The 12,137-nt window shown below is 39.4% G+C and overlaps 1 protein-coding gene across 1 annotated transcript; it reads right to left on the reverse strand.

The window, feature by feature from the left end:
- Positions 1 to 3,093: 3,093 nt before the first annotated feature.
- On the reverse strand, positions 3,094 to 12,132 carry LOC144637280 (ATP-binding cassette sub-family C member 4-like). Its single transcript, XM_078496412.1, has 4 exons — positions 11,482 to 12,132; positions 10,110 to 10,680; positions 9,204 to 9,340; positions 3,094 to 4,085 (listed from the first exon to the last, which is right to left on the reverse strand). The coding sequence occupies exons 1-4, from the start codon at positions 12,017 to 12,019 to the stop codon at positions 3,166 to 3,168; spliced, it is 2,166 nt and encodes a 721-aa protein (XP_078352538.1). The 5' UTR covers positions 12,020 to 12,132; the 3' UTR covers positions 3,094 to 3,165.
- Between the last annotated feature and the right edge of the window lie 5 nt (positions 12,133 to 12,137).

The raw sequence follows: 12,137 nt of genomic DNA on the forward strand, positions 1-12,137 counted from the left end.
GCTGCACATACACAAGATCAAACTTGGAATTATGAATGAAAAAAATGAGGCCGCCAATATGCAATATGAGTTTAATTTCAGACATACTATTTTTGTAGCTACATAATTACAAATCAGTTTTATGAAGAATTATTTCCTTTTTGTTAAAGACACTCACATCACACCGTGTTTCTGTTCAGTTTTCCTTTGCCACTGATAACATGCACATAGAAATATAATTACATTTCAAGATAAAGAGTATCACTCACCCATGTGACAACTCCATTTTTGATGTCCGTCGCCAAAACATTCAAAACTGAACATTTGACGAAATTGTCCTGGAATTCCGAGTGCACAGATAGTTCCTTTTCTAGTTTTTGTCAAACAAATGATCAGTAAATAATTGTCGTATCGCACAAGTGCTATAAAGCGTGAAATACCTGTTGCTACGGTGGGTGGGACGGCGCCTATCGCTGTATTTCAAGATTATACATGTTTCATTGACGTTTCAATTAGGCATTTTCATGACTCAGGCCTCATTCTAGTATTAAGGACTTTTTTTCCCTTTTCGTTTTCTTTTTTTTTCTTTCTTGCTTGAAACCAGCCGGGGGAAAAGTGTCAATTTTGGCAATAAAGTACAATACAACGATGAGGGTTACAGTGAAAATCATAAAACCGTGAACACTTTTATTGATCTTGGAAATGAAAATTGTTGCAGAAAACCATCAAATGATAGCTCAAAATGGCGGAAAATGTTAAAACATGGACAGTGATGGAGTCAAAAGTTCGGAACAGTTTGACAACAAGTTTCTTTAATTTTTCTTTCTCACTATAATTAAAGTGTTCACGGTTTTCGTAGTTTCACTGCAAAGCTAGTAACTTGAGAGGTCGTGTATTAATCAGTAGAATAACTAGTCGATAAAAGAGCATTCGACTATAATAAGATAATAACGCTAACCGCATGTTGAAAAATTCTTAAAGTACTAGTAGATAAAGTCTTATATAAAAATTACAATGATGTTTCAAAGATAAAAAGATCAAAACGCTAAAATTCAGGCTGCAAAAATAAGTGTCTTTAGTTATGTTCAACTGGTGGATCATTTAAAAAAAAACTTCTCAGGAATATTGCTTATAAGGTTCCATAGAATTGCCCCTGTATAGGATACTGATAATTTTATTACGTAAGTTTAAAATGATGGAGTAATTGACAAACGTTTTTTTTTTCTAAAATTGTACGAGGGTTGAAACTTGACGATATTTAGAGACATGCAGGAGGGCGACGCGTTATGGTACATCTTATAGATGAGATTTAAAATTGATTATTTATACTTAGTTCTTCAAATGTCCCATTTAACACAGGCAAGTATTTCTGCCAATGGCGGGCCACCCTGCAGTATAATCTTTCAAGTGCATCAAAATGATCTCGACGGCTCATGCAAGAGTCATTTTGAAAGAGAGTTCATATCAAGCGAACGGCGGCTGGTGTTTGACGACAATAATCTAAGCAGACTTTGAAATCATGTATCGACCTCAACCTCCACTGGGAACTGCTAGAGATCTGCTACAGCGAAAAGAATCCTTGGAGAATTTAGAAAATACACAAAAGTTGGGTCCAACAATAGAGTTTACTTCGCAATTTACAACCCAGGAAAGGATATGTGTACTGACGGACCGGCGTACCACCTTCGGGGGTGCAACCCATGCCAAGAAGAGCTTACAAAGCACTAGTATTTAAGCTGATCTCTACACAAATGATCTAATGTTTCGTTTGCTAATCCTAACCCGCTATTGGTTGCCAATGACATAAATATTGTTCGATGCCTTTTTAATCACATGCAGGTCAGTTATCCTTGTAAGTATATGTTTACTTAAGCTTCTTACAACTCCAGGTAGTTCTCACGATTAAGGCGTTCCATGACAGTACAGATACACAGGCCAGGTAACACGGTTAGTTGACTCTCACAAACTGCTTACAGACTTTGTACCGTTTGTGGCCTTAGTGTTGAAGATGAGTTTCACTTTCTATTTCAATGTCCAATATAGAGACGAATTTTTTCAGTTAAATAGATAGTAAAATCACGAATTCCAAGCAATTAATAATTTCAACATTAATTACTAAAAAGTTAACGAACTCCACTAATTATCGTCCTGTATTGATATGCGAGAGAAATTATTGTAAAACCCTTGATAATTGATAATAAGTTTCCCCCCTTCTTTTTGTTGTTTGTGTTCGTTTAACATTTGTCATTACATTATAATTTTGCAATGCTGTAACGTTTTATAGCCATACAAGGAAAGCTCAAGTCTTGTTGTTATTGTTGTTGCTGTTGCTTACTGTTGGCTTTTCTGTTTTCAACTAATTATTGAAGGGACATCAACGTATTCTCTTCTCATACATGCAATAAAATTTCACTCGGAGCAAAATGCGAATATAAGAGATGTTGCACATACTGATAGTGCAGGCTGTCCCAAAATCTCGTGCCGCTAGAATACCGTCATTCCTCTCTTTTACTACCGTAAAATTCCGATAATGAGCCCTGGACCCATCTTTTTTAAAAACGTTTTTATGCCGAGGCTTTTAATTGGAAGGATTTATGCGTTTACAAAATGATAGGTTTTTTTTATTTTGAAAGAACTTTAGAGCGAAAAGTTTTAGTTGTGTAGTTTTTTGCTAAAAATAAAGTTAAAAAAGAGTTGCTTAAAAATGTACAGGAAGTACGTACTGAAACGCACTCAATACGAGATGCGCATCATGTCAATTCCTTAAAGTTACAAAGTCGTGTTTACATGCAGGAACCTTGCTACGATATTTATTGTTTTTCATCGTAGTGAACTGTATTATACCAATCGATGTCTTTATTAAACCCATCCTTATACTGGTGCTTATGCCCAGTGAAAACCAACCTTTACTTGCAAAGACTTTACATACATAATGCCCACCTTATTTACAAAACACTGAATGTAAAGCATTACTTACTTACAATTCATTTTACTAAATACATGCACAAACTTTTCACTACAAGATAATATATCACTATATATAAGAGAACTCCCACACAATGCAAAAAAATTGTTTCAAAATGTACAGCCAGCTCTCAAAGGCAATCGGGCGCATTATACAGATTTCTAACAGTTACCAAGTCGTATTTACATGCAGCAACCTTTTTTACAATATTTATTTCTGTACTAATCATTATCTTTATCATAGCCGTGGTAAAGTTTCGAAAACTGTCCTCCTTTGTTCTGTAATAAATTTTCCGGTTTGTCGTATTCGACAACTTGTCCATTTTCCAGAACCAAAACTCGATCGTAATCTATGATGGTGTTTAATCGATGCGCTATTGTAATCACAGTACAATGTTCAAATTTAGTGCGGATTGTTTTTTGAATTAGTCGATCTGTTCTGTAATCGACATTTGCTGTTGCTTCGTCCATTACAATAATCTTGGATTTCTTCAGTAAGGCGCGAGCCAGGCACAGAAGTTGTCTTTCACCGACACTGAAGTTTGCCCCGCATTCTTTAATCTCCTCACTCAGTCCTTGTGGTAACTTTTTCACCATGGTCTTCAAACTTGCTTCTTCTAGTGCATCCCAGAGTTCCTTGTCTTCGTGCTCCTCAAAAGGATCCAAGTTCATGCGCAGTGAACCGGTAAACAGAACTGGATCTTGGGAAATAACTGACATCACTCGACGAGAGCTTTGAATGTTAATATCCCTGATGATAACGTCATCAATGATGACATCACCAGATGGCTGAGGCATGCGAAAGAGAGCTGAAACCAACGACGACTTGCCAGCTCCTGTGCGACCAACAATTCCAATTTTCTCGTGGGCATCAATAGTAAAACTGACACCTTTAAGTATTTCTGGTCCACCCTGGTAGTAGACAAGACCCAGGTTCTTTACTGTCACTTGACCGTTCTCTGGCCAGGTTTCTGGAGGTTGAGATAGATTCTCGTACCCAGGTTCTTGCTCAATGTGAGTATATGTGATGACACGTTCAACTGACGTCATGTAATTCTCCACCTCTGAACACTGTCGGACGCCGTATTGTGACGTATCTACTGCAAGTTGAAAAGCGTATACAAGAGACAATGCTGTGATACCTGCAGAATAAATAGAACATACCAAAACCTCAGCGGCATTTTCTCAGGTAATCCAGTTACCTGAAAAACTTGAGTAAACCTTTTTCGTTGTTCCATTGATTAACTAAAGAGCTGCCTAAATGATCTTCAAGGTATCAACGAACGCTTTTTGTTAAACTACGCTATTTAACAAACTAACTAACTGAATAAATAAGTAGATAGATAAATTAATTAATTATATAGCGCCATTTCCAGAGCTCAATGGCGCTTTATAATAGCGCTTTACAATATTCAAAATTGAATAAAATAACATAAAATCTAATACGTTTTGCTTAAAAAATGGGACTTAAAAAAATAAAGAAAAAACTCTCACTGAGTTATTGGGCAAGCTGACATAACATTAATAAAAAGCCGCTCTAAAAAGAAGTGTTTTAATCTCTTTCGTAAATTTATTAAATGGATTTTATTCTATTAGGTAAAGCGTTCCTAAGACTGGTTGCAGCAACTTGAAACGATCTGTCTCCATAATACTTACGATTTGATATGGTATTACAAGTACATTAATTTTTTTGAAATGGATCTTAGAAATGGATTTTTGAAATGGATTTTAGTTGCCGTCGGAGTACAGTATGGCATACTCTTGTCAAAGCTTGAGGCATACGGCGTCGGTAGCATCCAAGGAACTACTGCTCTTTAAGGACTACTTAAAGGGTAGAAGGCAATCAGTTGTTATTGCAGTCGGTATACAGACTGATCACACACGGTGTTCCTTAGGGATCAGTCCTGGGGCCCTTAATATTATCTTTGTTAACGATCTTCCCCGAGCAGTTTCCCGGTCGATTGTAGACACCACCTTGAGTACCTTTGCTCCAGTTTTAGATCTACCTGCAATTGAGCAGCGGCTGCAGGATGACATTAACAAGATAGCCGATTGGACGTCCGAAAATAGGATGGTACTCAATGCTTCCAAAACGAAAAGTCTACTTGTTACTGGCAAACGCCTGGAGAAGAAAGCTCCAGATAAGGACCTTACAATTTAATGCAATGGTACTGAGATTCAACAAGTCACGTCACAGAAACTACTTGGAGTAAAACTAGACAGCCACCTAAACTTTACTGAACATATCGATGACCTTTGTAAAAAAAGTGTCACAACGGATTGCCGTACTAAAGAAGATTAAGCGTAATTTGCCTCTCGCAGAGCTCAAACTGTATTTTAAAGCGCTGATCAAGCCAAAAATGCTGTACGGATCATGCGCATGGAGCACTGCGTCAGAAGAGAATGTCAAACGTGTTTGTAATCTGCAAAAGCGAGCAGCTCGAGTAATTTTAGATGCTGATATCGGAGAAAGGAGTGAGGTGCTATTTAGACGGCTAGACTGGTTGCCGCTAAAGGACGAATTAAATCTCCAAAAGAGTAGTTTAATATTTACGCGTATCAATAATGAAAACCACTGCCCAAGCTATATATCTGAACTGTTATGCAGGAACTCGGACCGTCATTGTAGAAGAAGTCGTTACGGGAAGTATAACTTGGTGTGCCCCTACTATAACAGAGAAACAGAAGGGGTAGTTCCTTTCAAGTTAGTGCAATAAAATTATGGAACAAGATTCCTCTGGACGTTCCCAAGAAGAACACTATTGGCTCGTTTAAGTCTGCACTTAAAAAATATTTTTTTCAACTTTGTAACCCTAGCTTGATCTATTTTTAACTCATGTACATATCGTCTTCTTTTCTTTCCCATTTTTAGCATTTTATAGATTTTGTTTAGTTTTTGTAATTAGAAGTAGTAGATAAATAATTTGTATTTTGATTATTGTAACTTAAGCATAATTTTAGAGATTTTTAGTTTTTGTAATTAGATTAATTTAGATTAATTAGCTGTATCTTAAATTATAAATAAAGTTGGCTATCTATCTATCTATCTATCTATCTATCTATCTATCTATCTGTCTGTCTGTCTGTCTGTCTGTCTGTCTATCTGTCTGTCTGTCTGTCTGTCTGTCTGTCTGTCTATCTATCTATCTATCTATCTATCTATCTATCTATCTATCTATCTATCTATCTATCTATCTATTGAAGGAAATCCACTATATATTTTGGTGTGCTTTGTACGTAAGGAGTTGTATTTTGTATGCAATCCGTTGTCTTATTGGAAGCCAGTGCAATCCATGAAGAACCGGTGTTGTATATTCTGAGCTTCGAGTTTTGAAGACTAGTCCTGCTGTGAAGTTTTGTGCATACTGTAGCCTTGAAGTTAAGTGGTGGGGGAGTTCGAGTGCTTCCATGACTCTGAAAGTTATACCGCCTGGGATTGCAATATCCCTGGCAGATTCAATCATGCCGGGCAGGTCGAAGGGTAGACGAAACACGAAATGACAGTCCGCCTGGCCCTCCAGATTGGGGATTTGGCTTAGGGCCAATCACCCCACACAGTAAAATAGAAGTCGGATTACGGAAATCATATCAGAATTAGCAGTATCCATCAACGGATGCAGGCAGGCAAAATGCAGCACACCCAACGATGATTTCCTATCTTGCAGTCCCGAAACTGCAATTATGACGGCTTATGGAGAAAGCCAAAAGGGATCCAGAAGCCCGATCACATTGTCAACTGCATCTCTGACATCACCAAAGTCAACTCTAAGAGTTGGCTGCTGGAACAGTAGAACGGTGTTCCAAGTAAACAAAACAGCCAATGTAGTGAATGAGTTCAGGAAGTATCGACTGGACATACTAGTGAAATGAGATGAACTGGGTTTGGGGAATTGAAGGCCATTACAGGTGAAAACATCTTGTACTCCGGATCTGAAGAAGAACACCGGAGAGGAGTGGGTATAGTCCTGAAGAAAGAAGCAAGAACAGCACTGCTAAGATGGAACCCGGTCAGCGACAGGGTTATGAGTGCTAGATTCAATTCACGATATGTACGGCTTACAGTAATATTGATATACGCACCAACTAATGACGCAGAAGAAGAAATGAAGGATGAATTCTACGAACAGCTGCAAAAAGAAGTGGAAACAACACCCAGGCATGACATGCTGGTCATCATGGGGGACGTCAATGCCAAAGTTACCGAAGAAAACGAAAGATGGGAGAGAGCCACGGGAAGGCAAGGAATAGGAACGATGAATGAGAATGAAGAAAGGCTAGTAGAATTATGCACACTGAACGACTTCGTCATCGGTGGAACACTGTTTAAGCACAAAGATATTCACAAGTTTACCTGGATCTCACCAAATGGCCGCGATCGTAACCAGATTGACCACATCATAGTCAATGGACGGTACAGGAAGTCTCTGCTCGACACCAGAGCGATGAGAGGTGCGGATACCAACAGCGACCATTATGTTATACTGGCAAGGGTGAAACTGAAGTTGTGCAGAGCTTAGACGGAGAGAAGGGGAGGGAGGGAACTGTTTGACACAATGAAACTCAGAGATCAGCAAGTCAAAAAGCAGTTCTGCATTGAAGTTCGAAGCAGATTCGAAGCATTGGCAAACAATGAGGATGAGAGTGCAGAGGCTGTCCTCGGAGAAAGAAGAAGGATCAAGTGTGACTGGATTAGTGCCGAAACATACAGCAGAGTGGATTAAAGAAGGCAGATCAAAGAGCAACTTGGGCGAGTCAGGTCTGCGCGGGTAAAAGAGAAGAAGAAAGAAGAACAGGAGAAAGGATAAGGAGGTAAAAGCGATTGCACGGGCTGATAAGAGGAGAATGGTGGACAACATAGCGGAAGAAGCGAAAATGGAGCTAGGGGCAACAGCATCGGTGACCTCTACCGGCTGAACAAGCAGATTGTCCAGGCAAAGAGAAACACAGTGACAGCCATCCGCGAAAAGTATGGGAAGTTGTTAATGAACAAAGAGGAAATCCTTGTAAAATAGAAGGGACATTTTGATGAAGTGCTTAACATAGACTCTGCAAGAACTAACATGCCAAGCAACATTGGCTTTGTTGCTGCACAGCAACTACCAGAAATAACAACATCAGAAATATCGGAAGCTGAGATTAGAGGTGCCATATCAGGACTAAAGAACAGGAAATAACCAGAAAAGGACTCCATCACAGCAGAAATGCTTAAGTGCACGCAAGACACGCCAATCAAGAAGCTCATAAGCTCTTCAACAAGATCATGGCGGAGCAGGAGGTCCCATCAGACTGAAGAATATCGCTCGTTGTGAAAGTCCCGAAGGAAGGAAATTTGACCATATGTGACAACTACCGTGGTATATCTCTCCTATCTGTGCCATCGAAGATCTTCTGCAGAATTCCAATTGACTGAATTAAGAAGGGTGTAAATGAGAAGCTGATTTCAGGAAAGTCTTTGATAGCGTCATCAGAGAGAAGCTGTTGGCCAAAATACAGATATACGGCATTCCTGGCATCATCATCATCAGAAATTTGTACGATCGGAGCTCAAGCTGCGTTCTTGAGGGCAAAATAACATCAGACTGGTTTATGGCGAGAAGTGGTGTGAAGCAGAGCTGTGTCACTTCTGGCTTCATCTTTGTTATCGTGATTGATTGGGTCACGAGAAATACGCTTGATAAAAGAAGAGGGCTGCGTTGGAACTTCACTACCGTTCTAGAAAATTTGTATTACACAGATGATATAGCACTCTTAGCAAGTATACATAGCGACATGCAGGAAACGACATCCCGCTTCCACGTTACGACTGAGGTTGTTGGGCTTAGCATTAACCCCAGCAAAACCAAGACCATGCGCCTGAATTGCAAGAAGAGCGTTTCATCACTTTTGAAGGAAACCAACTAGAAGACTTTGAAGCATTCCCATACCTTAGTGCAATGCTAGACAAGCACGGTGGAACGGAGGTAGACATCAAGCGAAGACTGGCCTTTGCAAGAAATGCTTTCGCTACCCTAAATCCCCTATAGAAGTCATCAAAGAACAGCTATAAAACCAAACTGCACGTTTTAAACACCAATGTTGTGGCCGTTCAATGTAGTGGCCCTGGGGTAATTCAGCTTTGCAAAAGGTCTTGGGTCAGCTTTTAAACAAGGGGAGTTTTTTCAGGCTACACAGAGAGCTAAGGTGTTATCCTACTATCAGCAGTTTTGCCAGTAGAACAAAAACTACTTTAAAGGCATATACAATAAATCACGATTATTTACCTGATCCTGAGTGAGTAGCTATAGCGAGGAAAAGTACAAATGTCATGAACACGACGCAGATCATGTCGACACGGATTGCTAACCATCTGATGGTGGAAAGAATCGCGAACCAGGACTGGTTATGACCATCTTGAAATCTGAAGAGAAACAAACAAACAAATAATTAACCAGGAAAACAAACAAAATCAGACAACAATAGAAAATTAACTGAAAAAAATAAAAGAGTAGCAATTGCTTCCCTGCCATCCTATCCACATTTGACCCATATTTTTAGATAGTTCGTACAAGTTAATAACAGAAACTTTTATACTGTCAAAATCATACATTAACTAATTTCGAGTTCTTGCAACAATGGTATTGGATAAAAGAAATTGAAAACGGCCGCTCTAAGTTGAGCTTTAAGCCGCGTTTACACGAGCAATTTTTATGCGACAAATATATCTGATCGTGTAGATGACATAACAATTATTTGACAGCAGTTCAAAGTTTAGCGCGCCATTAATGACTTTGGACAGCAGAGATACGGAAAGAGAAACGCACGCACAGTGCCCAGTGGGAGTTTGGGAGATTGGGGAACACATATGCTGATGCAGTATTTGCGATATTGTATATGAGTCGTCTACACGAGCAATTTTCATTCGTCACATAAAAGCTGATACGCCAGCTTCTCGACAAATATATTTGACACATAAAAATTTGCCATTTTTTCTCATGTACACGAGCGATGGAATTGTCACATAAAAATTGTTCGTGTAAACGAGCCTTTATGCAAACGCTTCAGCGAGTTTATCATTTATATTGACTAAGAGAGTAACTCAGTAAGTCAAGTTAATCCTCTGCAAAGATTTATAGATAGCATCATACAAGATTAACACGATATTTTATCGACAAAATGCTAGACCAAACCTGTACAATTCTTCCAGAAACGCATTTTCATTCTTATATGCGCGAATAGTCACCAGTCCATCCAACGTGTCACTAAAATGAGAAAGTACTGGGCTTCGAGTTACTCCTTCCAGTCGCCTCAGATCACGTGATGTTCTTAGGTAATACCGCCCATACCACATGAACAGAACCATGAGCGGGATAGCTGGCAGAATAATCCAGGGGTTCAGGACAGACGGCAAAACAACTGCTCCAATGCAAAACAGAACAATCTCAACAGCTTCCAGGAACACATCTGGCATTAGCTCGTCCATGATACCAATATCTCGAGAAAACCTGTTTATTATTCGTCCAACTGGATTTGTGTCGAAGAACAAAACCGGTGCTTTCAACACTGCTGACATCATGGAGTTGTGTAGGTGCTGAGAGGAGTTTAAAAGGGCGTTGGCAAACGCAACTGTTCTAGCGATAGAGAGCAGAAAGGCCCCGCCTACCATGCTGCCATATATGTAAAGATCGACAGTCTGATGCTTCCGGTCATGTGATCCACTGGTCAAATGAAGAAGCCACCAATCCGTGAATATGCGCAATCCTATTTTAAACGAAATAAGAGAGGAAAACGACACAGTGAAAATGAAACCTGGGCTGATGTACCGTGTTCTTCAAAATCCTTTCGGATCAGCTCACGTGATTTTTGTTTATAATAATGTACTTAATAGCATTTTGCTGCAAACAGATGGAAATGGGAACGTCCCGAAACTCTTAAAGGTACGAAAATGTTGTTTTTAGCCACAAATTGTCAGAACACTTCAATGTTTTCCTTTTCAAATCGAAATTGACGACGAATTTTAAAAACGTACAGCCAAACGTACGCGTAAAAGTCATGAATGAAGTTGAAATTTGAATGTCTAAATTCTACAAGGTTTGTCGCCTTTGTCGGCCTTTTAGAATCTCTTTCGAGTCGAAGGAGAGACTATGAGTTTGAAATATGAATGAAATGGTATCTTAGTTCATTTATGAAGAGGTCACCAAAGAAAAGAATAAATTTGAGCCTTCACTTTACCAGTGTTGGGTGCATTCGTGACTGCCGTAAGTGAAAGCGAGTCTGTGCTCTTGGAGAAACATTTTTATGCTATATTCTATACCAACAAGTAGATTTTCTTTCTACTATGTCCTATGGACAATAATACACTTTTGAGGTCTAGAAAATAGCTGAATGCTCTCGCCTAATGGTTGGGGCATCCACTAGCAGCTTTCCAAGAGCTCAAACTTGCAATATCTACAATATTTTTTATAGAATATGAAAAACCATCTTCTAGTTGGTTCCTAATAAACTCGAACTCGCGCGTAATTCCTTGAATATTTTACAATCATGATTTTAATTAAGGCTCACCTTGAACGATAAGGAAAAATATCACCAGAGCCACAGCTGAAGCTGTACGTATTCCAGCACGTATGTAATCCAAGTACAGCGTCCAGGACACAGAACCTATCGAACGATCTTCTTCAGTAGTTTTTAGTCTGGCGTATTTTGTGTCCAATATCGTCGCTGACTCTTCTTGTGTTGTTGGTCTTTTCGCAGATGTGACTGTTTCTTCAATTTTTGTCTTTGCAATAGCAGCAAGTTCAAAACCAGACTTGACGAGTGCTTTGAAATCGACTTTCTCTAAACTGGATCCTTCCTTCATTAACAATATGTTATCAGCATCCCTGAGGATTTCCAAATTGTGAGTGGCCACCAGCCGGGTCTTGTCACACAGTAAACTGGTGATACAGGTTTTGAAAACATGATAACCGACTTTTGTATCCAGCGCGCTTAATGGATCGTCAAAAAGATAGACATCGGCATCGAAATACAAAGCGCGTGCTAGTCCGACACGAGTGCGCTGACCACCACTCAAAACTATTCCACGTTCTCCAACTAGTGTCATGTCTGCATCCGGGAACTTTTGCAAGTCTCGCTGCAGGTCACAGGCCTGTAATATCGCGTGGTATCTCTGCGGATCGAACGGCTCTCCAAACAAAATATTTTCACGTATGGTGCCAGAG

The sequence above is a fragment of the Oculina patagonica genome, chromosome 13 (assembly GCF_052425735.1).
Source record: "Oculina patagonica isolate OP01 chromosome 13, crgOcupat, whole genome shotgun sequence".
In the NCBI taxonomy this organism is placed as follows: Eukaryota; Metazoa; Cnidaria; class Anthozoa; order Scleractinia; family Oculinidae; genus Oculina; species Oculina patagonica.

What these genes read in the sequence shown, in the direction of transcription:
- LOC144637280 (XM_078496412.1), bottom strand. Translation starts at nt 12,019, where the DNA reads ATGACACTAGTTGGAGAACGTGGAATAGTTTTGAGTGGTGGTCAGCGC. An exon ending in ATTTTTCCTTATCGTTCAAG is followed by an intron (nt 10,681 to 11,481) that starts GTGAGCCTTAAT and finishes CGTTTAAAATAG; the next exon opens with GATTGCGCATATTCACGGAT. An exon ending in TTTCTGGAAGAATTGTACAG is followed by an intron (nt 9,341 to 10,109) that starts GTTTGGTCTAGC and finishes GTTTCTCTTCAG; the next exon opens with ATTTCAAGATGGTCATAACC.